Source organism: Penicilliopsis zonata, assembly GCF_001890105.1.
Source record: "Penicilliopsis zonata CBS 506.65 unplaced genomic scaffold ASPZOscaffold_3, whole genome shotgun sequence".
NCBI lineage: Eukaryota > Fungi > Ascomycota > Eurotiomycetes > Eurotiales > Aspergillaceae > Penicilliopsis > Penicilliopsis zonata.
In genome coordinates this window covers 541,313-568,108 of record NW_019208913.1, presented here as the reverse complement: position 1 = coordinate 568,108, position 26,796 = coordinate 541,313, and the positions used below count along the sequence as shown (strand labels likewise).

The window sequence follows — 26,796 nt, the reverse complement described above, 5'->3', positions numbered from 1 at the left end:
CTTGGCTGTTTCCAGACGTCTTCCTCCAGACATCATCCACGATTCGACTTGGTCTGGAACAACCACGCAAGCATCCACTGCTAGTCATCTATCGCTGTGCCAAGGCCCGAAAGTCAGTACTGTGTGCCTTGTGTTCTGACTGGTGTCTTCCTGCTTGTACAAGCGACCATCGTGCTCTATACAGCGTCTAATGGAGGCCGTGGATCCCGATAGTGGTGAAGAAGGACTGGGGACGACTCATCGTGCGGTATGTGATTCGTTTAATATTAATCATTTTTGGTGCATTAAATTGGATGAATTGATTGGTAATTGATTGATTTATGCAGTGCGATCAATGCCGTCTTCGAAAGGTGGGCAGTAGTTCTCCTTGTTAGTAGTACTGAGAGAAGAGGATTCATCAACACTCAACCGACCACTACCTCCCTTGCCTTCTGTATTTGCTTGAGCAATACTGATTAATTCTGAATTGTGAAATGTGCAGATTCGATGTGATAAGCAGCTTCCATGCTCGAATTGCAGGAATTCTCGGCTCTCCTGTCGGTCGACTGGGGCTGGACGAAAGCCCCGAGAGCAGCAACGGCGAATTCTCATTTCCAGTCAATAGTAATGATTCAATCAATACTGCAGCTACGTGATCTCTGTTGCTGATACGCGATAGTGAAAGAAAGATCGATTTGATTGAAGAACGCCTCGTGGGGATAGAGCAAGCCATCCGCAGCTTGAAGCGAGACGATGACACTCCCAGGGCCGCAGAGTCATCCCTGTCCTTCCAACCCACTCCAGTCTCGATGAAGAACGGCACCACCGTTGATTCGGCGCAGATAATTCGGGGGACGCTGGATCAGCACGAGCCAAGCTCGCCGTTTGAAGGCAACTCCTCGCTGGCGGCGCACTCGGCGTACGCCAGTCAGTTCCTGGAGACTGCAGTCTCCAGTTCGTTGAGAGAGACGAGCCCCAAGATGAAGGCGGCTCTCTCGACGCTGCGGCAGCTGGTGAGCATGCAGGCCCATCCCCAGCTGCACTCAGGAGTTCGGTTTCCGAACCAGAAGCCTCTACCAGAAGCTGGAGTGCGCGACTTGTCCATGCCACCGATGGAGGCTACCGTTAAACTTTTACGTCAGATCAAAGGTACACTCTCTGGGGACACCTGACACTTCTTCTATCTCTTGATTATTTAGTTCTATTCTGACTTCCCTTCCAGAAGGATACAATGTTTCGTCCTTTTTCAGTGTCTACTGCCCCTTCATCTCGATCGAAGGATTCACCGAAAAATGTCGCCGCATCTATTTCTGCACAGAGGACTATTCGGACACAACTTTCATCGTGGTCAATAGCGGATTGTACAACATGTTCATGGACTGTGGCTTCATGTCCCAGAACCCCGCCGTGCGCGAAGAATATCGCGCGTACGTCTCGTGCTGTCGGAATAATCTGGAGACGGCCCTGGCAAACCTGAACCTGCTCCTACCGGCGACCATGGAGACGGTCGAAGCACTGATATTAGGGGTGAGTTTGATCCCGGAGATATTACTTCAACACCCCCCTTCTCGAGCCTACCGTTGAACATAAACCTCCAGTCCATGCATGCCATTGAAGTCTCCAAGCCATCCTTCGGATGGACCTTGACGTCGACCGCGCTGCAGATCTGCCAGACGCTGGGCTACCACCGGGCCTCGTCTATGCAAAACGATGAGCAAGTAGTCCGGGAGGGAAAGCAACGGGTCTTCTGGTCGGCGTACGTGTTGAACCGGGCGCTGTCGCTGCGTCTGGGCCGTGCGTCGGCCATCCAGGACTACGATATCTCGATCCCCAATTCGTTCGGAGCGTTCAGCCTCTCTGACAGGTGGAAGGAAGTGTACTCGCTCTGGGTCAAGCTGGCCTCGATCCAGGGCAAGGTATACGAGCTGCTGTACAGCCCTGCGGCGCTGTGCCAGCCCGAAGAGGACCGGGTCGTGTACGCGCGCCGCCTGGCCGCCGAGATGAACCAGGCTGTCATGCAGCCGTTTGAGCAGCTACGGCCACATCTCGGGCACCTCGACGAAATCGACACCATCTTCCTCACTTCCGACGAGATCAGCCGGCTCTCCGTCCTCACCCTCATCTACCGCGCCATCCCTCCACCTGCAGGATCCCCCGGTACCTTTAGTGCCGACTGCGTCGACACCGCGCGCGCCGCCCTCCACCGATTTCACGAGAGTATGCGTCTTGTCGCCCGCGAGAGCGACAAGCTTTTTCAATGTTCCTACATGCATTGGTAGGTAGTTTTTTTTCCTTGGCTTACAACCTTTTTTTTTCTTCTTCTCCTTCGCTCACTGATCAACTGTTAGGACCGTTCTGTACGCCCCCTTTGTCCCCTTCATCGTCATCTTCTGCCATGTGATCGAAGGCTCCGATACACAAGACGATCTCGCCCGACTCACCGAGTTCGTCGCCTCGCTCGAGCCGCTCTGCTCGCTCTCGGAGGCGATCAACAAGCTCCACCGGCTGTGCGCCGTCCTCAGCTCTGTCGCAACGCTGTACATCGAGGCCCAGGCGCAGAAGCAGGAGGACGAGACCCTAGCCTCCATCGGGCAGGAATTCGATACCTATCTCTCTGCTTTGGGGCTGGCAACGTCAATATCCACAGAGGATAACAACAACAACAACAACAACAACAGTAATGCGAATAATCCGACCAATACGCTCTGGACGAACATGATGACCGATGATCCTGCTTCTGCTGCTGCTACGGCGGACCCGGCGACGCAGTTGGGGAACTGGTTCTCCGGAAATCAGTATATGATGGGATTGCTAGAGGGTGATTTTGAACCGTTGGGTCGGATAGAATAGACCTACTCTACTTGACTACTTAGGTAACCATTTATATGATGCTGGTAGCAAGTTTCATGAACATTTCATTTAAACACAAGAGTAGAGAGATATATAAAACCAAAAATAAACACCCCTATATCCATCAGTCATGTCATATCATCGCACGTCATGTATACACATAGATCTATCATATCTATCTATCACTTCGGGGGAGGCGGCGAGATCCATCCCCCATCTTTAAGCCAGACACCCGTGCCGCCGTACCCCCCCACCTGCGAGCCCTGCAGGAAGGCGAAGCGGAAGAAGAGATCCTCAGGCTCCTCATCCTCGGTCTCAATGGAGTCCGTCGAGGAACTCGTCGGGAACATATCTGGTGCAGGCGCTTGGGTCAGATCTAGACCGCGGTGTCCGCGTCGGTGCCAGGTGAACTCGCCGCTCTTATGTTCGTCAAGGTAACCACGGTACCGCTCCACGTCGTTGACCAGGACTGTCACCCCGTCGACGCCCAGGTCGGCCATGCGCTGGTGCTCCCAGAGGGCGAACGTGATGTTACCGTTACCGAGGAAAGTGTCGTCGGAGCGGTGCGGATCCGGTAAGCTGATTTGCACGGACGCAGTCGTGATGTTTGGAAATGTCGCCCCCCACCAGCCGTGAGGCCCCGTCGGCCCGGTAACGCGCTCGCCCAATGAGGCTGGCGTCTCGATGATGGAGGCAAACCCCCACCGGGCAACCCCGTTGACGAACAAGCCGAGCAGCAGGCCCTGGTAGATCAGAGACGGGCGGGTCGGGAAGGCGGTCCCCGGCATGAGAAGGATGCCCAGGATGTAGTGATGGATGCGCAGGCGCAGACCTGGCAACGGCAGGAGAATCAGGATGATCAACCCCATCGTGCAGTAGATCTTCAAATAGCGCGGCATCAGGCCCCCGACGCGGATGTGCCATGCCTGACCCAGCACAATGCAGATTATGACCGGAATGACCAGCGCCAATGCCAGTTTCGCGCCCGGCTGCTGCTGGATATCCAGCGGCGTCAGACGCTGCAGCGGGATCAATTTGGCAAAGGTGTAGTTGTTCAAGGCGCCTATAAAGGCCATGGGTAAGTACAAGAATGTCTTCGTCAGTTGGTAGACAGGCGACGAGAGCGGTGCCAGCAGCGGACGCGCGCAAAACTTGTAGAGCACATAAATGACAAAGGACGCCGGTAGCAGCCGGGAAAGCAGGGTCGAGACAAGGTCGGTGAGATTGGGGTATGACGGCGGATCAGAGACCAGGCCAACATGGGCCATGAGGATGAAGAACGTGCTGAAGAAGAGGACAGGCGGGGAGGTGCAGAACAGCCAGAGCAGCGTCAGTGCGGCGACGGTGACACCCAACACCTCCCACCGTGGGTCCTTTGGGCACGTCGCCTGCGAGGACTGCAGATCCACAAAACTATAAGACTTGGGAAATGTCGACGGGAAGCCCACTGAAAGGATGCCGTGTTGCTTGCTCGATGGATACGAGTGAGCGGCACCCTCGAGCTTCAGAACGCCGCAGCCGCCCACGACGTCCGAGATGACCCCGGCATGGACGGCCGCCTGGCAGATGAAACTGTCTGCTCGGTAGACAGCCGGCCCCTCACTGGAAGGCGAGGGTCCCCCGATGACAAATGGCTGGTAGTTATACGACACATTCCCGACCATGTGTGGTTCCAACACCTTGGTGTCCCGACAGTCAGCCGGACAGCGGAAGGGAAGTGTAGCAGAGGAAAACGGGCGACAATTATTGCCATTGAGACCGCAGCGACTGTCGAACCCCCTGTCATCCCACCGGGTCAGTATATCCATCTCCCTAACCACTAGAGACAAGGGAGAGACCTACCATAGGTTGGATGTACACGACAGCGTCTGCGGACGCCCATACCCTTCAATGTACCCCGACGACCGAGAATGCAGCACCACGGAGAACCAGGGCGAGAACCAAGCAACGTACAGCAACAGCAAGAGAGCGATCTTATGTCTCCGCTTGGGAGCCAGTTTCTCCAGGCCGCGGACAGGCAGCTCCTGCACGCGCGGCCACAGCGGCGTCAGCAGCAGCTCGCGCGGCGGCACAGGGCCCTTCACCCAGCGAACAACGGCTCGCCCTGCCTTCCTCAATGGCAGCGGCACCCATCTCCAGCGAAAGGACCGCGACGATTCCCGCAGCCAGACAGGCAGGAGGCCGCCCTGGGCCTGCTGGAACACCTCGTCCTGGTCCTCCCCGACGTCATCGGAAGCGTCGGGATCGGGATTGTGCTCTTCATCGACGACAGCCGTCGCCAGGTAGGCAGGCGAACTCTCGTCTCGACCTTCGCCAAACATGATCGACACGTATCACCAGCGGTTATCACAGGAGGGAGAGCCGAGGACAGCCGGGAAAAATGAAGAAATACTCCAGAGTGGCGTCTGGGGGGCTGGACAAAGGGTCTGGTTGGCAGGTGGAGCCTCCAGATCCGGAGGCAGCGAGAGCGAGACTTTGTGGAAAGACGAATCGGCAGAGAGAACCAAAAGTCAGAGCCAGCTGGTGTTCCACAGGATGAACTGCCGTGCTGGGGGCGACATGATTCTTTTTCAAGGGGGTTTTGTAGTGAGTGACATGCAACTCAAGATGAAGGGCGGGGAGGAAAACGTGATCATCGACGGTCGGCAAGAGCAGAATCGTTGAGAACGCAACTGACAGTCAACAACAACAACAACAACAGCCCACGTCAATCCCAGGTCAACATCCTGGATCGTGTCTGGAGAGTGCTATGACACAGAGTAGACCGCTCATTTTTTTTTGTTCTATCTAGAGAGTCAGGCTTGTGTTTTTCATGGTCAACTAGTTACTACCAAGGCGGTTCCGATACGTCAGACACCAAGCGAAGTCCCTCCATCTACACAGACACAGCCAGGACTTGGTGGCATGACAGATCGATGAGAAGCAGGAGAAGACTACAGGTCATATATCGGATGGAATCAGGTCTGTGTCATTCTCATCGTTGTCGGTGTACCAGGCTGTGTTCTCTCAGCTAACACCTGCCGAGGAGCGGGATCATGAATCCTTTTAAACCTACGAAATGAAAGCATTATTGGGTCGTCATCGTCTTATCGATCTAATAATATCCTCTTGGAGGGGTCGCACTGTCAGAGTCTCGACGGTGGAGCAGAGACCATGGCCCATTGGCAGACCAAGGCAATGGCCATCCAGCCGGTCGACCTGGGCGTGCCACAGAACGACATGATTACCTGATCGGGGGTCGGATCCAACAATCAAGAGGATGAAAAGGCGGAGATAAGCGTCAATGCTTATCAAGCCTGTCAGATAGGGAATAGGATTCTGGGGTTGCTCGCCCTCCTAGGAGATATCTCTCTCAATCTTCTGTTCTTTTGTGAACTGGACGTTGCTATTACTATTAGGCTGTTGGTCATTACACGACAGGATGGAAAACTCCGCACCATTGCCTCAGCCGCTCGATTTATCGCATCATTTCAGCTATGTGACTAAGCTTCGTCAGGCCAGCGAAGTCAAGGACCTTTACAAATACTTCAAGGCAAACACCGCAAATTTGGCTGGGGGTGAGTTATAACCAAGTGTTGGATTTACTTGTAAGAATAGTAATAATCAGGTGAAACCTCCAGGCTTGCCTCATGTCTCGTATTTTCCCTTCGATACGCTTGAAGCCGGGGTTGCGCTCCCACAGCGTCTGGCCAGCCACCAGGAACAGACTTCGACCCGGGTCACTGTCCCCAAGGAAAGCGACACTGTCAACGTTAAGGAGAAGATTGACCTGTCTACGGCGCTGCAGTACGGCACTGCCGAAGGGTACCCTCCCCTGTATACGTTTCTGCGCCGGTTCGTGCGGGAGCACCTGCACCCCAACGTGCCGTATGCAGATGGACCCGAGATCACGCTATCCTGCGGATCGACCGATGGGTTCTCCAAGGTGATCGAGGCGTTCGTCAATCCCTGGAACCCGAATCGGGACTGGATCCGGGACCGCGAAGGGATCCTGTGCGAGAAATTCACGTACATGAGCCCGTTTCAGTTGGCAAAGCCCAAGGGACTGAACATCGTCGGCGTGCCCATGGATCACGAGGGCATGCTCCCGTCGGGACTAGAGGATGTGCTGGAGAACTGGGATTTTCGCCAGGGACGGCGCCCTCACCTGATGTACACTGTGACGTATGTGCTCCTTCTCGTGATTATGGAGAGAAAGAAAGGGAAAAGCAGTTGACAGAAAACAGAATGGGCCAGAATCCTACCGGGGGCACGCTTTCCCTTGAACGCCGCCGAGCGATCTACGCCTTGTGCCAAAAGTACGACGTGTTGATCATTGAAGACGACCCGTACTGGAACCTGCAGTACGGGCCGAGTAATGTCAACTACAACGCGGAGGGTGTCTCATCCGGGTATGCATTCCTCGACTCTCTCGTCCCGTCGTACCTGGCGGTCGACACCGAGGGCCGCGTGATCCGCCTCGATACCTTCAGCAAGACCATCGCTCCGGGCTGTCGGCTGGGTTGGATCACGGCCCAGCCGGCGGTGATCGAGCGGCTTGTCCGCATCACGGAGGTCTCGACGCAGCAGCCCTCCGGGTTTGTGCAGTCGCTTGTCGCAGAGTTGCTCATAGGACAGTCCCGGTCTCAGTCTCATTCTACAAGTGCTCGTGCCAGCAAAACAGCAGTAGAACAAGCCTGGCATGTCGACGGCTGGGTGCGCTGGCTGGAGGGATTACGGGATGGGTACCACCAGCGCATGCAGGCCATGTGTGGAGCTCTCGAGAAGGGGAAGTACTTGATTAGTGAAAACCATGAGAGTAGTGGACATGAAAGTACTACTACTGCTGCTGATGATGAAGATGTTGCATGGAACCTCGTCACCAAAACGCAGATGTATGATTTCCACGCCCCCACAGCCGGGATGTTCGTCTGGGTCGAGCTGTGTCTATCTACGCATCCGCTCGCCGGTCAAGTCGAGCTGCCGAAGCTCTCGCGCGCGCTCTGGTTCCACCTCACCCGTGCGCCTTTTGCATGTCTCGTCGCGCCAGGCGAGCTGTTCGCTCCCTCGGCTTGGGCGCAAGCAGATTCGTGGCGGTTCGTCCGGCTGTGTTTTGCGCCGATGGCATTTGAGGATGTGGAGGCGCTTACACGCCGATTCGTCGATGGGTGTGCTGCTTTTTGGCAGAAGAAGGATCCTTCGGAGGTGGAGGACGACATCAAGTTGGCTTAGCCACTTGCCTGTCTATATTTTAGCTTTGTCTATAGTTGTGCTTCATTGTCTAGTTATCCTATCTAGTTCTTCTGTTTAGTTATCCTGTCTAGTTTCCTGTCTAGTCTCCTGTCATCCTTTGTAGCTATCCTATGTCCAAGTCTAGTCCTCTCTATGATCCTTACGAGGTTTCTTGTCAAAGATATTATCCCCCCGTTCCTGGGCGCGTTTAGCCTCGAGAATCTCCTCCCGCCATTCATCCACTTCGTCGACTGCGCGGCGCGGCTCCTTTTTGCGCATGAGCAGGTATCCCTGGACCTCGGCCGGGGAGAGAGTGGAATCCGGCAAGGAGGAAGCAAACTGGTCCGCCAGGGCCTCGAGGGAGCTTCCCTTTTCCCCGTCTGGATGATCGGCGTACATGCGTTTGAACAGCTCGGCGATCTGGCTGCGTGTCGCGAGCGTGAACCCGATCATCATGTCGACGCGGCCGGGCCGGATGAGTGCTGCGTCCAGGGTGTCTGGATGGTTGGTCGTCATGACGAGTACGCGGCCCTCGTGCGAAGCCACCCCGTCGATGGCGTTGAGGAGGCCGGCAAGCGAGATCCCACGGGGTTGTTCTTCGTCCATGAAGCGTCTTCTTCCTGGTCCTCCGTACCCTCCTGGTCCTCCTGGTCCTCCATATCCACCTCCTGGTCCTCCTGGTCCTCCTGGTCCGCCTCCTCCATATCCTCCTCCTCCTCCTCCTCCTCCATATCCTTCATCTGCTCCTCCCCCCCTCATTGGCCTACCAGAACCAGAACCAGAAGAACCCCCCGGACCAGTACGCGTCAAGCCCGCACTATCGATATCCTCAAGAAGCACGACACAATGTCTAGGCAACATGCTGAACAAAAACCCCAGATCCTCCTCCGTGAGACTGGGATCAAGCAAGGACAGGGAAAAGATATCCACGCCGAAGATGCCCGCGATGGCGAAACTAAGCGACGTCTTGCCCGTCCCCGGCGGCCCGTAAAACAGGTACCCGCGCCGATAAGGAATACCGCGATTAGCATACCACTTCCGCGTAGCGGGATGGAGATACTCGTTGATATCGGAAAGCAGCCGCCTCTTCTCGCCCTCATCAAGCACAACGGTTTCAATGGGGCGAGACGGCCGCACCGCGACCTTGGTCCACTGCGCGAACCGCCCGCCGCCTCGCACCATCTTGGGCGTCGGGCGGCGCACGGTCGTGCTCCGTGCCTGGCGGGCAAAGTACTCCCTGCTCGCTTCGGCGATGAGGCTCTTGATCGGCGCCGCAGACCGGCCCAGCACCGTGATGGCAATCTGCTCGTCCAGCGTCGTGGATGTTCCTCCACTGCTCCCACCGCCGCCACCACTGCTTGCGTTTCCTCCGCCTTGTTTACCGCCGCCACCACCGGGCCCTCCGCCGGGTCCTCCGCCGGACCCTCCGGCGCTCAGCACAGCGAACCGATCCCGTTGGAAACGAAAGATATGGCCCCGATGCCAGAACCATCGACTAGTAGCGTAGGGGTCGAATTTGGGGGGGATCTGAGCATCCCAGTGAGCAAGATTAATAAAATCACAAGTACTATCGTTTGTAGTCTTCGTGTTAGTCTTCGTGTTAGTAGTGTTGGTAGTGATCTGCTCCTCATATTCGTCTTCAGAAAGGGAACCGCGCCCATCTCGCGCACGTAAATGCCTCGTCACGTTTGAGACAGGATGGTTCGAGATAAAGGATAAGACGTGGTCGTAGATATCCTCGCCCGGCTCGATGGCGATCGACGCCGTGAAGTGGGCGTTGATCTGCGTCCAGAAGAACCGGTACGCGTAATTCAGCGTCGTGGCGAGCCCCAGCAGCGCGAGCACGCTCGACACCAGCAGCGAGGCGTCGAACCCGAACATGTCCAGCGCAAAGCGTGAGATGAGCGAGTAGCCTGGTATGAAGGCTTCCAGGAGTGTCGCGGGCAGGTTCATCAGCTCGACCGTGCTGTTGGCGCCCATCCCATGGTTACTGGGGCCGGGGCCGGGGCCGTGGCCCATGGGGGGGAGGAAGTTTCGAGGCATCTAGAAGAAAACTAGGCAGAAGAATAGAAGAATAGAAGAAGAGAAGAAGAGAAGAAGAGAAGAAGAGAAGAAGAGCAGAAGAGAAGAAGAGAAGAGAAGACAGAAGATAGTGTAGAGGTATTTCATCATTGTCCCACAGTGGCAAGCTTTGTTAGTTGCCTTAGTCAACTAATAACTACTAGTTAACTAACTACTAACTAAATACTAACGACTAGGCTAGGTAGCTGTGGCTAGCCAGTAATTTCTCAGATTAATAAGAATTTAATTTTGGTTTAGATCATTAGTAACGTGTATCCAACAGATCCGGTCTTCTGGCAGTGCCTCGCCCGCCAACACCTCCAAAAGCGCCCGCCGCGATAAGCCGCCGTAGAAGAGATCCTCCTCGACGGGCCCAGGCGTGTACACCAGCGTCTTGCTGAGCCGGATCTGTGTTTCCAGCGGGGGACACGCGTCGCACACGAGGGCGAAGCCCAGCTTGCCCTCCGACGACGAGGAGGAGGAGGAGGGGGGGGAGGGGGAGGAAAAGGAAAAGGAGGGGTCGAGCAGAGCCTCGCGCAGGAGATCACGCCGGCCCTCGATGAGCGTGGCCAGCGCAAGACAGCCGTGCCATGGTCGCGCCAGCCGGGCCACGCTCTCCAGCCCGCTCTCGATGAGTCGCAGGCAGTCGGCCAGATCGCCCGCCAGACCCGCCGCGCTTAACACGTCGACGGCCGACAGCACGGCGAAGCACAGGAACGGGTTCAGGGTCCTCGTCACCATCGAAGCCGTCATCTGGTTGACCACGACGGTGATCTGCAGGATCTCGACGGCGTGGTGCCGCGCCCGCCGCACATGCTCGGCGATCGTTGCCGAGGGGCAGTCGGGCGAGGCCCGTTGGTACCGATGCAGTCGGATCAGAGTGACATGGTACACAATGTGAAGGAGAAGGATATCGTCCGCCTTGCCTGCGCTGATGCTGCGCTCCATGTTCTCGGCCGTGAGGAGCAGATGGGCGGGCAGCTTGTTGCGCCAGGTCTCAGCCTGCTGCAGGATCCCCGGCAACCAGCCGTCGATGCGACGGGCATGGGCCTCGGCAGACAGGTGCGGTGACTGGAGGGCGTGGTGCGACACGTCCCCCCAGAGCGCGATGATTTCGATCAAAAACGCCATTGCGCTCAGCGAAGACATGTCCTCTTCGGGTGACAGGTCACTCATGAAATAGGGCACGGTGGCGTACTGTTGGGCCTCGTAGATGTCGTCGCGACACGGCAACTTCAGAAAGGCTGACTGGGATGGGAAGAATAGCGATGCCGAGGGCGCGTAGCTGCTCGACAGCCGGTCCAGCATGTAAGCCACCCAAAAGGTTCGTCGACGACATTCGATTAGTGCCTGCGGATGTAGTCCGTACTCGCACGTCGATAGGACCATGGCGTTACTGTTGCTGCTGCTGCTGCTGCTGCCGCCGCCGCCGCTTGAGTCGACTGCCCCGGATTCAAAGTTATACCGCAGGGCGGCCACGGTGCGCATGGCAGCCCCGACCGAGTCCCACACGTGGGCCAACGGACCCCCCATGGCGTAATACCAGAAACTCAAGATGAGGCGACTCTGCGCCAGCTGCAGCGAGAGGCGGTGCTGGCGGCGCTCGACCGCGTACCGCGCCGTGCGGGAGTAGCGGCGCAGGGCATCCTGGCGGTCGGTCCGATCCGAAAAGACGGCGCCCATGGCCATCATCGCGTACAGCAGCATCTTATCGTCGAGCGATTTGGTGCGGCACGACTTGAGCCACAGCAGGAAGCGGCGCCGTGGGAATATGTAGTATAGGCAGTCGTTGATTGTGGTCAGGTAGCTCTCAACGTAGTGCGTCGTGAGCTCCGGGTCCATCTCATAGGGATCCAGATGCCAGTCCCCCGCCAGCGGATCGTCTGGGTCACACACCTCGAGCTCGGCCACAAGGTCAACATACGGGTCATCGAGTCCCATGGATGTCTTGCGTGCGTGGCTCGGCTCATCGTAGCTACTGTCGGCCAAAGAAGGGGTCAGCTGCCGAGGGCTTCGTTCGGAGTTGGGCGACTGGTTGGTGTCGGGGAGTGAGGTCGAACTGTTGGAGGCTCTAGCGAGAGAGTAAAAACCCGCGGGAGGCGGCGGGATGTTCGTCTGGCTGGCGTAATGCAACGGTTTCTGCGCCCGATGTCCGCGGGGTCTGATAGTCAGTATAATCTACCCCCTTACCCCCCCCCCCCCCCCCCCCCCCCCCTCCTCTTTTCCTTTGCAAAAGGGGAGAAAGAGAGAAAGAAACATCCACCGGTGGATACTTACGCACTCTCAAAGCGGCAGACACGACCGGACTTCTGACACTGATCACACTTGGGCAGGTTAGGCTGGCATTTGATCTTCTTTTCGCGACAGGTTAGACAGGCCTGGGCGAGACGTTTGCGAGGCTTTCCCGCCTTGGTGACCCCCCAGTTGGCGTTGACGGGGACACCGTCGATGATCTTGGGGCAGTGTGAGCCATCGGCGTAGATGTAGCACAGACCTTCGCCGTCTATGTAGCGCTCATCCACCACAGGTGGGTGGACAGAGGGCTTCGAGCTACTCGCCGACGACCCGGAGGTCGGCCGAGCCTCCTGGGAGGAGGCGGCAATGGGCAGATTCTCGGGCGGAGAGACATAGGAAGGTAGTGCCTGAAAGGTGGTAGAGAGCGGTCGATAAGGATATGATGGTGGTGACAGCAGTTGGCTAACAGAAGGCAGTTGTTGCTGCTGTTGCTGTTGCTGCTGCTGCTGCTGCTGCTGCTGCTCTTGTGGTGGTGGTGGTGGTGGTGGTTGCCTCTCTGCCCTGGCAAGTTCCCCCGGGGGTCGCGGGGGTAGAAATGGGTCGGAACCAAATTGCAACGGAGTAGAGGAATGAGGCAGTGGAAGCTGATATGGTGGACGGTTTCGTGGAGGGTCTGAATCTGGTGTTGTTGAAGCTGGTTTGGGAGATTGTGATGAGGCCTGTTGACCGGTAGCGGGATCGAGGACGGGTAACATACGACCAAAGGGACCGACATAGTAGGCCATAGCTGAAAAATGGTCGGTTTTTCCCTTGTCCTTTTCTTTCTTTGTATATATAATTATTCTTCTTCAGGGGGGGGGGGATTCCAGTAGATTAGGTAGTAGTATTAGGTAGATAACTTAATCCCGTGAGAATATTTCCCGCTCCAATCACCAGGGTTCAAGAAGGGATTCGAGAACAGCCGTCACGGATGGCCAGAGGGCATTCTGCACACGGTCCAACGGGTTCCCGATGCGAATGGTGGCCTCCATATCATGAGAGAGAGAAAGAGGGGGGAGAAAGACAGAGAGAGGAGGGAGGGAGGGAGGGAGAGAGAGAAGAAGGGAGAGAGAGAGGGAGGAAACCTTTCGATTTTCCCTGACGTTGATGGAGGGGGACAGTGGACAATAATTATTATTATATTATTATTATTACTATTATAATTATATTATCATTATAATAATTATTATAATAATAATTATTCCAAGTCAAACGGCCCCAACTTCGCAACGCCTCACAGCACACGATCGGATCTGAGACGTGATCTGAAGACGGCCCAGTGCAGATGCTGATCTGTGCGTCGGCATGGAGGTCAATAACAAGAACAATAATAATAGTAATAATAACAAGAGGCAGTGCAATGGTACGAGGGAGGGTCCTTTCCGGGCGACACTCGGGATTTGAAGATCGATTCAACCGAGATCACGATCTCACTGGTTCTCGAGCAACAGGATTCGAGAGTCGAGCGATAGTGTTAGGGATCCTCCATTCTCGAGGGAGCAAGACCATTGGCGAGTAAATGACGGAAAAGTTAACCAGGGCCCAGGAATGGTTCGTGGGGAGTTCTTCTGTAGTTGGATCCTGTTAGAGAGAACTGGACACTGGACAGGGACTCGGGGAGGAGGGGCAGACTTTACGGAGTAGGAAGGCCGTTAAGGATAGGACAGGGTAGCGTTGCCGGTAAGCTGTAATACAATACACACTACAGGTACCTCATACATGATACTACATACACAATAACTATGCTCAGTACTAAAAGGTAGTTTAGAACTACTAGAGTCTGTACTGGTATGAGTGTACCCAGGTAGGTTAGGTAGGTAACTTACTAGGTAGTAACTAGGTACTAAGGTACCTGATAACTACGTATCTGGACTAACCAGACTTGGTAATTATTGCCTAAGGTACAGAGCTAATCCAAATGCGTGAAGTTCAACTGTTGTCGTCATAGGTACAGGTAGAATATACTCCGTACCTAGAGCAGTCTAATAGATAATTTTCTAGTAGTAACTAGTTACCTGGTACCTAGTAGTACCTGTAGTAGGTACAGTAGGTACTAATACTTACATACTGTATTATTTGTAAAATATTAAAGTATGTAAGTAGTAAAACATGGTCGGGATATGATATACTGAATTGCCGAGTTTCAGCGGCAACTGAATATTGAGTCTACTATATAACCAGGTAATTAGTATGGACTAACTATGTAGTGTACCTAGGTAGTAACTAACTACGAATTAACTAGTTCTCCAGGCAGGTCTCGCGGATGAGTTTTCCGTCCATACCACCAGAGACTCCATCTATACTCCGTGATCCTATCACACTGCATGCTATTACTTCGTCCCTAGTTATTTAATCACTACCTGCAGGCTTTATCTACCTGGAACTGCCGGCCGAAACTAGTCACTTTAGGAAACTGGTTTCGTATTCTTATTGGCATTTCTCTCCTAGTATTAGTATTGAGTATTCTCTTCATATAATACCAGAAACATTATTTGACACCGAGGTACCTTACTTTTCTAGATATTATTAATATACCTCCACTACCCTACTATATTGTAGTAACTACACAGTGAATACATACTCTGTACTATGTAGCACTCCGTACTCTGTACTCCGTAGATACGACGATTAAGTCGCCCCACCAGGATGAAAATCCTTCAGCGGAATCAGACCGTGTTCCCCACAAGAGTTTCGGAGCTCAAATGATGAGAGGAGGTACCTAGACCTAATTAATAGACCCTTAGTAAATAAGCCTTGTCTGTAGACCATGGTCACTCTAACTGATACCTAGAACTAGAACTAACAAAAGCAATAAGCAATAATCTACCTAGGGGAGTCTACACATACTACCTAGGTACCTACATAACTAACTACATAACTAACTAGTTAACTAACTAGTACATACCTACTAGAATGTCTGTCTGCCCTACAGATAAGGTGAGACAATAGTGCCGAGCATGACTAACTCGATTCGAGCAAGGGCGGGGCGGGTTCGTATCCACGACTCGTGGAGAATCCGAAGGAAAATTGTTGAAATGCGGTTATTAATGCACTCACTTGTTCTTGGCGCACACACACACACACGCAACGCCATGCGAACCTGGTGCTTAGCGTGGACTACAGACCTGGTAGTCTGTACGGAGTACTCCATAGTTAGTACTATGTAGTACGGAGTACTCCGACTACCTACGGAGTAGGTACTCCGTAGTTATGGAGTAGTTAACTTAGGTATGTAGGAACTACGTAACTAGTTAGTACGTAGTGCAGTACAGAGTCTACATATTGACTATTTTAGTCCCCCGTAAAGATCAGCAAGTTAATTTACTCAACAAAATTTGTTTAAATTAATTGGTTGAAATCATCCGACGTACACTAGGACTCCAGTACTAAGGGTAGTAGGTAGAGTACGGAGTACGGAGTACTGGTAGAGTACGAAGTAACTACTACGTATTGGAGACAACAAATAACTACGAAATGGGTATATTGGCAGTTGCAGTTCATTGACTACTTTTAGATCCATCAATGAATTGAAACGAGAAAAAAGACATTTAGAAAATCTCGACCGACACGTTTACTCCTCAGCCAGGGTCTGGCGGAAGATCTCCGAGGGGCGGACAGGCTTGGAGTGCTCGGCGGCCTTCTGGCCGAGCTTCTCCTTGGAGTAGACGGCGGCGTAGGGGTTGAGGCGGAGCATGACCTGCTTGTTGCGCAGAGGGTTCTTCTTCTGCACCTGGGCGCGCTTGGTGCGGGCCTCGCCCTTGGGCTCACGCAGAACCGACTGGATCTCCGAGGAGTTGATCAGGCGGGCAATGTCGGCGTTGGCAACCATGTTCGACGGCAGGAGGAAGTCCTTCTTGAGCGCAGACGCGGTGGTGGTGGTGCCGTACACCTGGTCGAGCGCCGAGAAAGCAGACGAGGTCCACACGATGAAACGGCCCAGGTGGCCACCAGGAGCCAGCTGCAGCAGGTTCATCGAGAAGACGGACGAGGTCTCCACGCCGGGGATGTTGCGGAAGGCACGCACAAGCTCCTTGCCGTCCGTCTCCGGGTTGTAGATGACGAGAGGGCCGCGGCGCTGGCGGAAGCGGCGGTTACGGAGCTTACCCTTACCGGCACGCATCTTGCGCGACTTCTGCACCTTGACCAGGTCGGCACCGGCTCCGACAGCCTTAAGCAGGGCAATGGCCGCCTTGGTCTTGGTCAGAGCAGCGTTCTCAAAGGTCTTGCTCTCAACAACGAGGGGAACCTCGGGCACGTTGGCGACACGGTGGCCACGGGCGAACAGCAGGGAGGGGACCGAAGAAGCAGCCAGAGCAGAGGCAGTAGCGAAACGTCTATCACCACAGGTCAGCCCAAATCCAAATCATTTCCTCAAAACAAAATTATCATACCTCTGGCCCTGGTTGACCTTCTGGTGCCACTTGCGCCAGACCTTGGTAGGAGCGAACATACGACCGGAACGGCACTGGTTACCGAAAGCAGCCTGACCAGCACGGTGAGTACCGCCACCAGAGACACGGGGGATACGAGCGACAGCACGGCCTGGCAAATATGAGCATCCACCACACTCTTAATTGGTTTTTTTTTCTTTTTTGGTTCGAAAACATACCGGTACCCCAGGACTCAGCAGAAGTCTGCTCACCAGCCTTCTCGCTCACGGCATAGGGCTGTCTCTTGTTCTTGGCGATACCAGTGTGCACATGCCTGCGTCGTTAGCCTGACGCCCACAGTAATCAACTCTTCTTCCCTCTTCATTTTTTTCGTTTTTTTTTTTTTTTTGGCTTCACGTACTGCACGATATCGGGACGGATGGGCGACAAGAAGACGGCAGGGAGGGTGAGGGTCGCACCGGAGGGCTTGCCCTCGGCCGTGGCCACGGAGACGGTAGGGCGAGAGGCCATTGTTGTCGACGATGAGGTTTTTTCGTTGGTCGTGTCGAGTTGGAGATTCGAGATCGTAAAGGGCGTCAAAAGTGGATTTTTTCGCTTGTTGGTGGGTGCGGGAAAGCCCTATGCCCTATTTTCCGCTTTGGGTTGGCATCTTTGCGGAGTACTACATACCTACCTAGTAGATTGTCCTCCTCAGTTCTTTACATTCCTACGCTTTCAAGAAACAAGAATAATATTGGCAAGAGAATTTAAATAATATGGTTATTTCACTAATGCCTACTAACGGTCTTATCCATGGTTTCTAAATAACATATGGCATTGATCAAGGAGTCAATTCGGATATACATGGATCATGAATCATTTGCAAGAAGACAAAAAAACAGTTGAAGGAGTAAAAACAATGATGCAGATACCCAACCAGCGATCTACGCCATGACTCAAGCAAAGGAGGATCTAACTTCGGTGGCCGTGAGACTCGCGTCGGCGGTGCAAGAACCGAGGAGTTGAGCGCGCCTTCACCGCTGCCGATGCGACAGCGACGGCTGAGACGCTCAGCTCATCAGACTGGCCGGTGGTGCATTCTGTTCCGGCCGCCATCTCCTCAACTGCAGACCACTCGCCAGAAGCACAGCGCTGGAACGAAGTCCCCTCGATGCAGTTCCATTCGCCTTCGGTACTGCACGATCCCGTCAGAACACCGGAGGAAGTACTGGAGCTGGAGCTGGAGCTGGCGGATGAAGAGCTGGTTGGGGTTGATGCCGAGGTTATGACGGCAGCAGTCTGCGAGGGAACAGAAGAAGGTTCCTCCCAGGCTGCCGAGGTAGAGGTCGGCTCTGAAGCAGCAGTAGCCACAGAAGAGGTCACTGCGATTTCAGTACCTCCGCCACCAACGGCGCTGGTGACTGCTGCAGGCGCGACGGCGGCGGCAGTGGACGACGAGGCGCCGCTCGCGGCAGTGGCAGAGGATCCACCCCAGGGAGTAGACACGCCGGTGCAAGCTGCGGCACCCGAGGCCTGCAAGTTAGAAGGCTCGCCGTCGAACTCGACCACATCGCCAGGGTCTGGGAAACGGATGTCGTAGCCCTCCGTTGTGGTACAGCCGTTGATGTTGGCCACAAACATGGTGGGGTAGGTGGTTCGTTTCTCGACCGTGTCGGCTTTCTTGGCTGTGTTCGACACGGCGCGCTTGGAGGGCGATGCAGAGGAAGAAGAGCCCGAGTAGACGGTGATGGGGGCGCAGTTCATATACATTTCGCGGTTCCCGATGCGGTTGAACCAAGTCCAGGCGAGAGTGTAATTGCCCGGAGAGATGCCGGCCGGGATGGTGAAGTTAAAAGTGTAAGGATCTGGGGTTTCAGCGCCGCCGGAGAGGTTTCCGTCGACATTTGCCGGGCAGCCACCCTCGAAAGACTTGATGACGGACCAGGAGGAACTCTTGCTGGGCTCCATATCCGTAGTTAGACTGATCTGGCAAGAGCCGCCGCCATGAGTGGCAGAGCCAATGAAGGACAGCAGCTGGGAAACGCCAATCTCGAAGTCATTAGACTCGGAAGGCGCCTCATACGTGGTGGAGCCACGCAGCTTGCATGGGAAATCGCTGCCATCGGCATCGAGAGGCGAATTGTTAAGCGTCGACTGACCATACGGATAAGGCCGGCTCATGATCATATGGGCGTCGACAGCCGAAATCGCGAGCATGGCAGCAACTGCCGCGAGAGGAGTGATCATTTTGGTTTCCTTTGAATTCAACTTGGTCAAGAGATATCAACTGAGGAGCTTGCAATCTAATCGTGCCAGACGACAGACTGCAGAGGAACAAGAGGTTCTAAACTGGGGATTAGCGAAGAGAGCAGAAAACAGGAAGGAGAGTAAAGGAGAAAAGGGTGCGAATGGGAAATATAAAAAGTTGGCAGTCCCAATGTGGCTGGGTACAATACCTTTGTATTGAATGGCAAGATCTATAGATCAAAAAGATACTGAATAGCTATCTGAGACAAGTTCCGCGTCAATAGAAGGAAAGACTGTCTGCCACAGGCAACCCAGAGGGACAATAGATGACAATGAATAGAACAGTAAGAACAGATAATAATAGAAGGAAATTTTCTCCACGTTCCAGCGCTGCAGGAGAATTGGAGGATGGCCAGCCTCTATCTCATCATCAGTATATATAATAGAGGTGAACTGATCTGTGGAGACTCTAAGAGAGCGACCCAGCTCTGTTTCATCTGCAGAGAACCCTCCAAGCGACAGGGTCTGCCACTGAGATCTGCCACTGAACTTCCATCCGATATTTGAAAGGCTCATTTAGACAGCTCATTGTCAGAAATCTGCAAGGCACAGGGTGAGACTGGCCCGCGACTGGCTGGCGAGGGGCCTCCCTTGGCGCTTGCACGTAGCCTGAGACCCTCTCGATCCAAGTCCTCGCTTTTTTATCCTAGCCTTTCGATCTTCAGGGACTTGGCAAGGATTAGTCAAGTGGATTGGGTGGTTTTTTATTGCCTGAAACAGTTGATTGTGTCATGTTGCAGGTCTGAGGGTCCGGGGGGCGGGGGGGGATTGTGAGCGGCGAGGCTGGAAAGGAACAATTCAACTGTGCTAGTGTAACTCTAAGAGAATAGAATTAGCACCTCATGGAGTATTCTCATTGTGGATTCAGTCAATAATAATAATGACTTGAAGCCTGAATACCAGTGAATCGCCCTCACCATCTTTAGCCTCTCCAGCCACCTTGATGAGGTGGTGTAGCATCACTTGATCGAGTTACCTATCAGAAGTCAGCGTCTGCAGTGGGTATAGCCGATATTATAAACTGAACAGGATCAAAATGAGGATTTGGGGTCCCTTCGTTTGTGGGTATCGAGAGTGAGAGTTTTTTTCCTGGCAAGTAATAAGAGGTCACAAGTCAGTCACCTGGGCCTTTCCCATAGCTATTCCTATATTGGACTTGCGTATTACAACAGAGAACAAGACATCGTTTCTCATAGGAGGTCCGAGGTCTACATAGGTTTAAGGATTGTCTTTACTGGAGATAAATTTCTATTTTTTATGAGTTGTATGTATAGACAGATGGATCATATCTACCTGGATAGATTCCCAATATGAGGTTCTTCCTGTCAAAGCGTAGTCATTGGCGATGGCTCTGAAACCACAAAAGGATCGGGTCCTTGATTCAGGGATCACTGGTCATTTCTTGCCTTTCTTCTTCCCCTTCTCGGTTGAAGTGGCCTCCTCTCTCGCAAATCCTCCTCTAGCCAAGGCGTCACGCCCGACCGCGTTGATGATGCGGAACCGATCTGGTCCCAGTAGGACGCCGCCGTACCAGCGCGTCACGACAACCACCACGTCCCAGACATCCATCAGCTGCATCAGATGCAACAGTCGACCGCCAGCGGCTGTCTCACCATCGTCGTCGCAGTCCTGAAAGACTCTCTCCCCGTTCGTAGCCGATTGCTGGCGGATCCGCCATGCGCTGATGTTGTGCGTCGCGGCGGCGACCTTCTTCTCCGTCGCAAGCAGGTGGTCGATGAACCCGCGCGCCTGCTCAACACTGGTTACATGTGCAGCGCGCCCGACGAAGATCGACTTCTTCTCCGTCACGACCTCTGATAGGATCCATTCCGGGGGGTGGTCGAGGCCAAATGCCTCCCGGAGGGACAAGGCGGCGAAATCTGCTGTAAGTGGTTCATCTGATGTAGCCGGGAAGTCACCATGATGATGGTCATTCTGGTTTTCTTCCCTCTTGTCTAACTCCAACTGGTGGAACGCTTCGACCGCTTCGTTGATCACCTCGAACAAGCATACGGCGCCAGGCTGATGAACCCGGGCGACAATCTCCTCCAGCGCCTCGACGGCGATTTTGCCCTGTCCGCGAGAAGCTGTGGATGCGGTTCCGACAACCCGTGGCGGGGTGTCTGGGTACCTCGCGTCGAAGCCGATCAAAAACGACAGGTTGGGGTGCTCGGGGATGTGCAGTGTGACAGTCGTTATCTGTTGCGCCGCGGGGCTCGCAGCAGCCAGGTCGAGCGTCGAGGACGTGGCAGAGCGGCTGCTGGTGCTTATAGAGACCGTTTCGGGCTCGTATATGGCGTTGATCGCCTCGATCTCTTCGGCGAGCTCATCGTTCTGCTCGGTCATGGTCCTTATCAAAGCATCTCAGAGTGTTGTAAGATGGATGTTGAGGGGTGAATTGATTGACTTAGGGATTTAGTGGCCTGAGGCACTTAAGAATAAAATGCGACACCACAATAACATAAACAGCCACTTTAAGTAATTAGATAAATATTATTTATTTATATTGAATCCCAAAATATGATCTAGATCATAGATCTAGGTGGTCAAAAGCTGCAGCAATTCAAGACTTAGTTATAAGCTCTAGTTATACTATCTCCGAATGAGCCCCCGTTATATATAATTAGCCATAAAGTAGACAAAAAAAATCCAATGCGTTCTAAACTAACCAGCAGAAGCTAGAGTATAATAATAAAAATATAACCATAGAATATTCCTTATAAACCCCTTTGTAGATCTAATACTCCCTCTATAACCATGGCTGACCCCCAAACTCCCTTCTTAACTCCGACGTCATCTGCCGAGGAAAGACTCTGCAAAACAACCTGACCACGGTCTCCCTTCTGTCATCACCTGCTACGGAATCAAATCGACGCCTGATGGATTGTCCAAGGTCTTGATTTATTCTTCTTGTTGAGTACTAGAGGGACACAGAAGGATTGTCAGGGACAGGAGAGGGAGAGAGAAAGAGAGAGGGGGAGATGCCGACCCCCTTCCCTGGCCCGACTTCCGCGCTCGACGCGGAGGAGCTGCCAGAGGGACCGACAAGCAGGATTTCAGATGGATTCGAAGAGATCGAATATCGCGAGGTGATGGAATACCCCGACGAGACCGACTACTATGCCCTGCTGGGGCTGGTGCGCACCCCTCCTCCAACAGACGCCGAGATCCGCTCCGCATACCGCACCCTGACGCTGAGCTTCCACCCGGACAAGCAGCCGGCAGCGCTGCACGAGGCCGCCGCCCATCACTTTGATCGCATCAGGGAGGCCTACGAGACTCTTATAGACCCGCAGAAACGCACGGTGTATGATCTGCTCGGCGCAGAGGGCGTACAGCAAGAATGGAGCGCCGGCGGGGCCATGGGCAAGGCGTCTGCGTCCCAGCGCCAGCAGCTCGGCGTGCGCGCCATGGATCCCCAACAGTTCAAGCGGTGGTTTCTCGAGAAGATGAAGTTGCGTGAGCGCAAGGCGATCGACGGCTTGGTACAAAGTAGGGTATGAAGAGGGGCTTTGCTTCCCGCGAAGATTGTCGTACACGTACTGAAAGATTTCTCTCTCTCTCAAAGGGCTCCATTACTCTCGGCATCGATGCTTCTTCTTTGATCTCCGTCGAGGATGACGATATCTACCTTAACCTTCCGGACCCGAAACTCGATAAATATACTATCGGATATAGCTTTCGCACCCCGCTACCGATACCGCGGCTCTTCGGCGGAGATGTGACAAGCGAGGAAGAAACCGAAGAGTCGCCCTCCAAGGAAAATGATGAAGAGGCGGAAGACGATATGGAAATGGTCATCAGTGCGAGTATCTCGGGAAACCTCCAGCGAGCCTATCAAGAAGCCGTGGTTCGCTACGAAGATGGCACTGAGGAGACCAAACAGGTAATCGAGGTTCGCACGCTGATAAAAAGTATTGATCGACTAAACTTCTCGCCCTAGATTGCCCTCCCGCTCTTACTAGTCGCTAGAAGTATCACGGTTGGCACAACGATCACCCATGTCATTAGCGACGTCGCAGGGACCAAGGGTATCCTGAACCGCCGTCCGTTCTCCCTATTGAAGAATTCAATGGTCACGGTGAACGCCCTGGCCTTGCCTGCGCCAGCCATCGAAACCACTTTGGCCAAAGCGCTGACCCCGATACCCGGCACGAAGCCCTTTAATGTCACCTTCCGAACTACGCTGGCCCGGTCCATCTTCAAGACACCGCCCCAGTTTAACCTCGAGGTGTTCAGGGAAATTGGACGGAGGAAGCATGTCTATTGCTCTTGGGGGAGCGGTGGGATGCCGTGGCCGGATTTCATCCAGGCCCTGTTCCAGCCGATCCTGTACCTAGGGATGGACTTGGATACCGCGCTGGCGATAGAAAACCAAGCGAGCAAGCTACAAATTGGCATCCTCTCTTTACCCGAAAAATCGAGAGCCGTCGGCCTTGACGATGAGGAGGACGAGGAAGGCGAGGAAGGCGAGGAAGGCGAGGAAGGCGAAGAGAAGAAGCATGTGGCAAGGCGACCCAAACCGAAAAGCAGCGCTGCGGAATCCTGGCAATTTGCCATCGAGGCTTCTCCCGCAGGGTGCGATCTCTCCTGCAGCTACTCGCGCAATCTGTTCACCGGGACCTCCGTGCAAGATACGGCAATCTCCGAATGGAGCTCTGAGGGATACCACCCTCTCCCCGCCGCGAGCTTGCCACGGGCCGTGCGACTGGAAGTCCAGAGCACGGTCAACCTAGACCTCACACCAAGCTGGCACATCACCGGGACGCGCCAGGTGAGCGACTTCACGCGCATGGGCCTAGGGATTGGAGTTGAGGGAGCGAATGGCCTAGTGCTGACAGTCTCATGGAGTCGACTCGGGCAGCGCCTCAAGCTGCCCGTTGCCGTATGTCCATTGGAGACAGTCAACGCGGACATAGCAGCTCTGGCGGTGCTCGTGCCCTGGCTGACATACTGTGCCGTCGAATTCGGCATTATCCGGCCTCGTGAACGGCGGAAACGCCGTCTCGCCATCGCCAAACGCCAGCGGGAGTTGATACGGTCGGTTCCCAAGAAGAAAGCAGAGAGCTCGCAGGCCGTCGAGCTCATGGCCGACCAGGTCGCCCGGCGGCAGCTCCGGGAGGAGAACGACGGCGGATTGGTCATCACCAAGGCCGAGTATGGCGTTTTCCCGACGACGACGACGGTGAAGAGAACAAGAAAAGTCAACATGCAGATTCCCGACGACAGCGTGGTGGATGTGACCGTCCCCCTCGCTGCCCTAGTCGACCACAGCCAGCTCGTGATCCCACGCGAGCTGGTCAAGTTCAAGATCTTGGGCTTCTACGATCCTGCCCCGCTCGTTCCCAAGACGCTCAAGATCTGGTACCTCTTCGGTGGCAAAGAGCACTACGTCGAGGTCTCGGATGCAGAGGGCGTCGCTTGTCCGATGCGCTCACATCTGCCGCAGTAGGGCACAAGCGTGAACGAAGTGTCAGCCAGCTTCAAGGTATCTAATCCTTGTATGACAGTCTCCACTATCATAAATCATATACTACAATACAGTATATACTACCTAGTTATATATATACCAGTTGATTTATACCTACCTGCCTGATACAAGCCATTGATGTAAGTAGTTCGGGTAGATAGATACACAGTACACAGTTAGGTACACAATTAAAAGAGGTACAACTAACAGCAGCAAATCACAAATTATATGAAAATTCCTTCATGATCATCCTACTATATTCTATCTGATTATAGTCGAAGGATATACTGTTTGTTGTAACTGTGTACGCTATAACTAACAAGAATAGAACTACTATCCCACGACAACCCCATCTTCGGGGAGACTCAATATATTAAAAGAGTATCTTAGATCATTACTTAACATATCATCACAAAATATTATAAATAAACATGTCGTGGCTCTGTACATCCTTCAACTACATAGGTACTGAGTAAATTGTTACGGCAGCCTACAACGACCAATCGCGTATTCCCGGAAAAGCTCCAAACGTTGGCCACCTCCAGATGATTTCCTCCCATCGAACTTCACCATAATAACTACCATCCATTCAGAAGCCCTGTCTCGCCATGGCGTCCATCGCAGCGGGACTGTTTAAATCTCTACCCAAGCCCAAATACACGGGCGAAGATGAGGAGGTGCCTCAACATGCCCAGCCGCGTGGACCGCGGATTCTGGGCGCTGACCAGCTTGATGAGACGCAGATTGTTTTGAGGGTAGGTTTCTTATTTTTTTTTATTATTATATCATTAGTACTTGACTATTCCCCCTGTATAATTTTATCTAACGTTGCTTTTTTCCCCCCCAGAGAACTGGCCCTCCTCCCTACGGAAACCGCACTGGATGGCGCCCGCGAGCCCCCGAAGACTTTGGCGACGGGGGAGCCTTCCCCGAGATCCTAGTTGCGCAGTACCCGCTGGACATGGGGCGGAAGGGAACCTCTAGCACGTCGAACGCGCTGGCGGTGCAGGTCGATGCAGAGGGGAAGGTGCAGTACGATGCGATCGCGCGTCGGGGCCACAGCGAGAACAGGATTGTGCACGCCTCGTTCAAGGACCTGATCCCGCTGCGCCAGCGGGTTGACATGGGAGAGGTGTCCCTCGACCGGCCATCCGAGGAGGAGGTGGCGGAGCAGATGGAGAAGACGAAAAACGCGCTCGCCAGCCTGGTCGAGGGGGCTGTCGCGGCGCAGAAGCCCAAGAACGTCAAGGGCGGCCGCCGGGCGGAGCCGACCTTTGTCCGGTACACGCCTGCCAACCAGATGGGCGACAACAGCCGCAAGAACGACCGGATTATGAAGATTGTCGAGCGTCAGCAGGACCCGATGGAACCGCCCAAATTCAAGCACAAGAAGATCCCTCGGGGCCCGCCGTCGCCCCCGCCGCCCGTCATGCACTCGCCGCCTCGAAAGCTTACGGCCGAAGACCAGGAGGCGTGGAAGATCCCGCCACCGGTGTCCAACTGGAAGAACCCCAAGGGTTACACTGTCCCATTAGATAAGCGATTGGCCGCCGACGGCCGTGGCCTGCAGGACGTGACGATCAATGATAAGTTTGCCCAATTCGCCGAAGCCCTCTTCACTGCCGACCGTCATGCCCGTGAGGAAGTCCGGCTGCGAGCACAGATGCAGCAGAAGTTGGCGGAGAAGGAGAAGGCACGCAAGGAGGAACATCTACGCATGCTGGCTCAGAAGGCCCGCGAGGAGCGCGGTGGACCCAGCACTAGCCGGCATGGTGATGGTGCTCGTTCTAGATCTCGCAGTGGCAGCCGTACCCCTGTCTCCGCGTACTCGTCGCGGTCTGGTACGCCGATCGAGGAGGAAGAGGCGGTTCGGGAGCGCGAGGAACAGCGGCGCGAGCGGCGCCAGGAGGCCGAGCGGCAGCTGCGGCAGTCGCGGATGGGCACGGAGCGTAAGATCCAGATGATGGCGCGTGAGCAGAACCGTGATATCTCGGAGAAGGTGGCACTGGGCATGGCGAAGCCCACACAGAGCTCAGAGGCAATGTGGGACTCTCGCCTGTTCAACCAGACGAGCGGGCTTAACGCCGGCTTCAACGAGGACAACCCCTACGACAAGCCGCTGTTTGCTGCGCAGGACGCCATCAACAGCATCTACCGCCCGCGCGCCCAGATGGACGCCGACGACGACGACGGCAACGGCGAGGGCGAGATGAACAAGATCGAAAAGACGAATCGCTTTGAAGTCCTCGGTAGAGCCAAGGAGGGCTTCCGAGG

The 26,796-nt window shown here is 54.3% G+C and overlaps 11 protein-coding genes across 11 annotated transcripts in view; 4 read left to right on the top strand and 7 right to left on the bottom strand.

Annotated features, from left to right (window-relative positions):
* Nucleotides 1-320: 320 nt before the first annotated feature.
* On the top strand, nucleotides 321-2,829 carry ASPZODRAFT_60720 (hypothetical protein; the record flags this gene model as incomplete). Its single annotated transcript, XM_022728940.1, has 6 exons — nucleotides 321-350; nucleotides 482-603; nucleotides 659-1,128; nucleotides 1,205-1,506; nucleotides 1,578-2,254; nucleotides 2,328-2,829. The coding sequence occupies 6 exons, from the start codon at nucleotides 321-323 to the stop codon at nucleotides 2,827-2,829; spliced, it is 2,103 nt and encodes a 700-aa protein (XP_022583474.1).
* Nucleotides 2,830-3,011: 182 nt separating this feature from the next.
* Nucleotides 3,012-5,150, bottom strand: ASPZODRAFT_13702 (hypothetical protein; the record flags this gene model as incomplete). Its single annotated transcript, XM_022724191.1, has 2 exons — nucleotides 3,012-4,608; nucleotides 4,672-5,150. The coding sequence occupies 2 exons, from the start codon at nucleotides 5,148-5,150 to the stop codon at nucleotides 3,012-3,014; spliced, it is 2,076 nt and encodes a 691-aa protein (XP_022583473.1).
* Nucleotides 5,151-6,250: 1,100 nt separating this feature from the next.
* On the top strand, nucleotides 6,251-8,040 carry ASPZODRAFT_59839 (hypothetical protein; the record flags this gene model as incomplete). Its single annotated transcript, XM_022728873.1, has 3 exons — nucleotides 6,251-6,386; nucleotides 6,450-6,993; nucleotides 7,056-8,040. 3 exons carry the CDS (start codon nucleotides 6,251-6,253, stop codon nucleotides 8,038-8,040), a joined length of 1,665 nt encoding a protein of 554 aa, XP_022583472.1.
* Nucleotides 7,773-10,132, bottom strand: ASPZODRAFT_129305 (hypothetical protein). Its single transcript, XM_022722238.1, has one exon. It carries the CDS (start codon nucleotides 10,081-10,083, stop codon nucleotides 8,182-8,184), a length of 1,902 nt encoding a protein of 633 aa, XP_022583471.1. The 5' UTR covers nucleotides 10,084-10,132; the 3' UTR covers nucleotides 7,773-8,181.
* A 212-nt stretch (nucleotides 10,133-10,344) lies between these two features.
* ASPZODRAFT_139911 (hypothetical protein) lies at nucleotides 10,345-13,121 on the bottom strand (the record flags this gene model as incomplete). The annotated part of the gene is made up of 2 exons (XM_022724609.1): nucleotides 10,345-12,262; nucleotides 12,379-13,121. The coding sequence occupies 2 exons, from the start codon at nucleotides 13,119-13,121 to the stop codon at nucleotides 10,345-10,347; spliced, it is 2,661 nt and encodes an 886-aa protein (XP_022583470.1).
* A 2,797-nt stretch (nucleotides 13,122-15,918) lies between these two features.
* ASPZODRAFT_129302 (hypothetical protein) lies at nucleotides 15,919-17,313 on the bottom strand. Its single transcript, XM_022722237.1, has 4 exons — nucleotides 17,167-17,313; nucleotides 16,985-17,079; nucleotides 16,767-16,917; nucleotides 15,919-16,709 (listed from the first exon to the last, which is right to left on the bottom strand). Exons 1-4 carry the CDS (start codon nucleotides 17,274-17,276, stop codon nucleotides 15,947-15,949), a joined length of 1,119 nt encoding a protein of 372 aa, XP_022583469.1. The 5' UTR covers nucleotides 17,277-17,313; the 3' UTR covers nucleotides 15,919-15,946.
* A 404-nt stretch (nucleotides 17,314-17,717) lies between these two features.
* ASPZODRAFT_60375 (hypothetical protein) lies at nucleotides 17,718-18,992 on the bottom strand (the record flags this gene model as incomplete). Its single annotated transcript, XM_022728913.1, has 1 exon — nucleotides 17,718-18,992. One exon carries the CDS (start codon nucleotides 18,990-18,992, stop codon nucleotides 17,718-17,720), a length of 1,275 nt encoding a protein of 424 aa, XP_022583468.1.
* A 156-nt stretch (nucleotides 18,993-19,148) lies between these two features.
* Nucleotides 19,149-20,041, bottom strand: ASPZODRAFT_129301 (hypothetical protein). Its single transcript, XM_022722236.1, has one exon. It carries the CDS (start codon nucleotides 19,566-19,568, stop codon nucleotides 19,230-19,232), a length of 339 nt encoding a protein of 112 aa, XP_022583467.1. The 5' UTR covers nucleotides 19,569-20,041; the 3' UTR covers nucleotides 19,149-19,229.
* A 240-nt stretch (nucleotides 20,042-20,281) lies between these two features.
* Nucleotides 20,282-21,549, bottom strand: ASPZODRAFT_129298 (hypothetical protein). The gene has a single exon (XM_022722235.1). The coding sequence runs from the start codon at nucleotides 21,396-21,398 to the stop codon at nucleotides 20,448-20,450; it is 951 nt and encodes a 316-aa protein (XP_022583466.1). The 5' UTR covers nucleotides 21,399-21,549; the 3' UTR covers nucleotides 20,282-20,447.
* A 477-nt stretch (nucleotides 21,550-22,026) lies between these two features.
* On the top strand, nucleotides 22,027-24,736 carry ASPZODRAFT_129297 (hypothetical protein). Its single transcript, XM_022722234.1, has 3 exons — nucleotides 22,027-22,549; nucleotides 22,621-22,938; nucleotides 22,996-24,736. The coding sequence occupies exons 1-3, from the start codon at nucleotides 22,034-22,036 to the stop codon at nucleotides 24,502-24,504; spliced, it is 2,343 nt and encodes a 780-aa protein (XP_022583465.1). The 5' UTR covers nucleotides 22,027-22,033; the 3' UTR covers nucleotides 24,505-24,736.
* A 354-nt stretch (nucleotides 24,737-25,090) lies between these two features.
* Nucleotides 25,091-26,796, top strand: part of ASPZODRAFT_164544 (hypothetical protein) — a gene marked incomplete at its 3' end in the record, with an annotated part of 2,013 nt that continues 307 nt past the window's right edge. Inside the window, exons 1-2 of the mRNA XM_022726677.1 lie at nucleotides 25,091-25,277; nucleotides 25,370-26,764. Of these exons, the coding sequence (XP_022583464.1) occupies nucleotides 25,131-25,277; nucleotides 25,370-26,764 (1,542 nt within the window). The 5' untranslated portion in view covers nucleotides 25,091-25,130. The remainder of the gene's footprint in view (nucleotides 25,278-25,369; nucleotides 26,765-26,796) is intronic.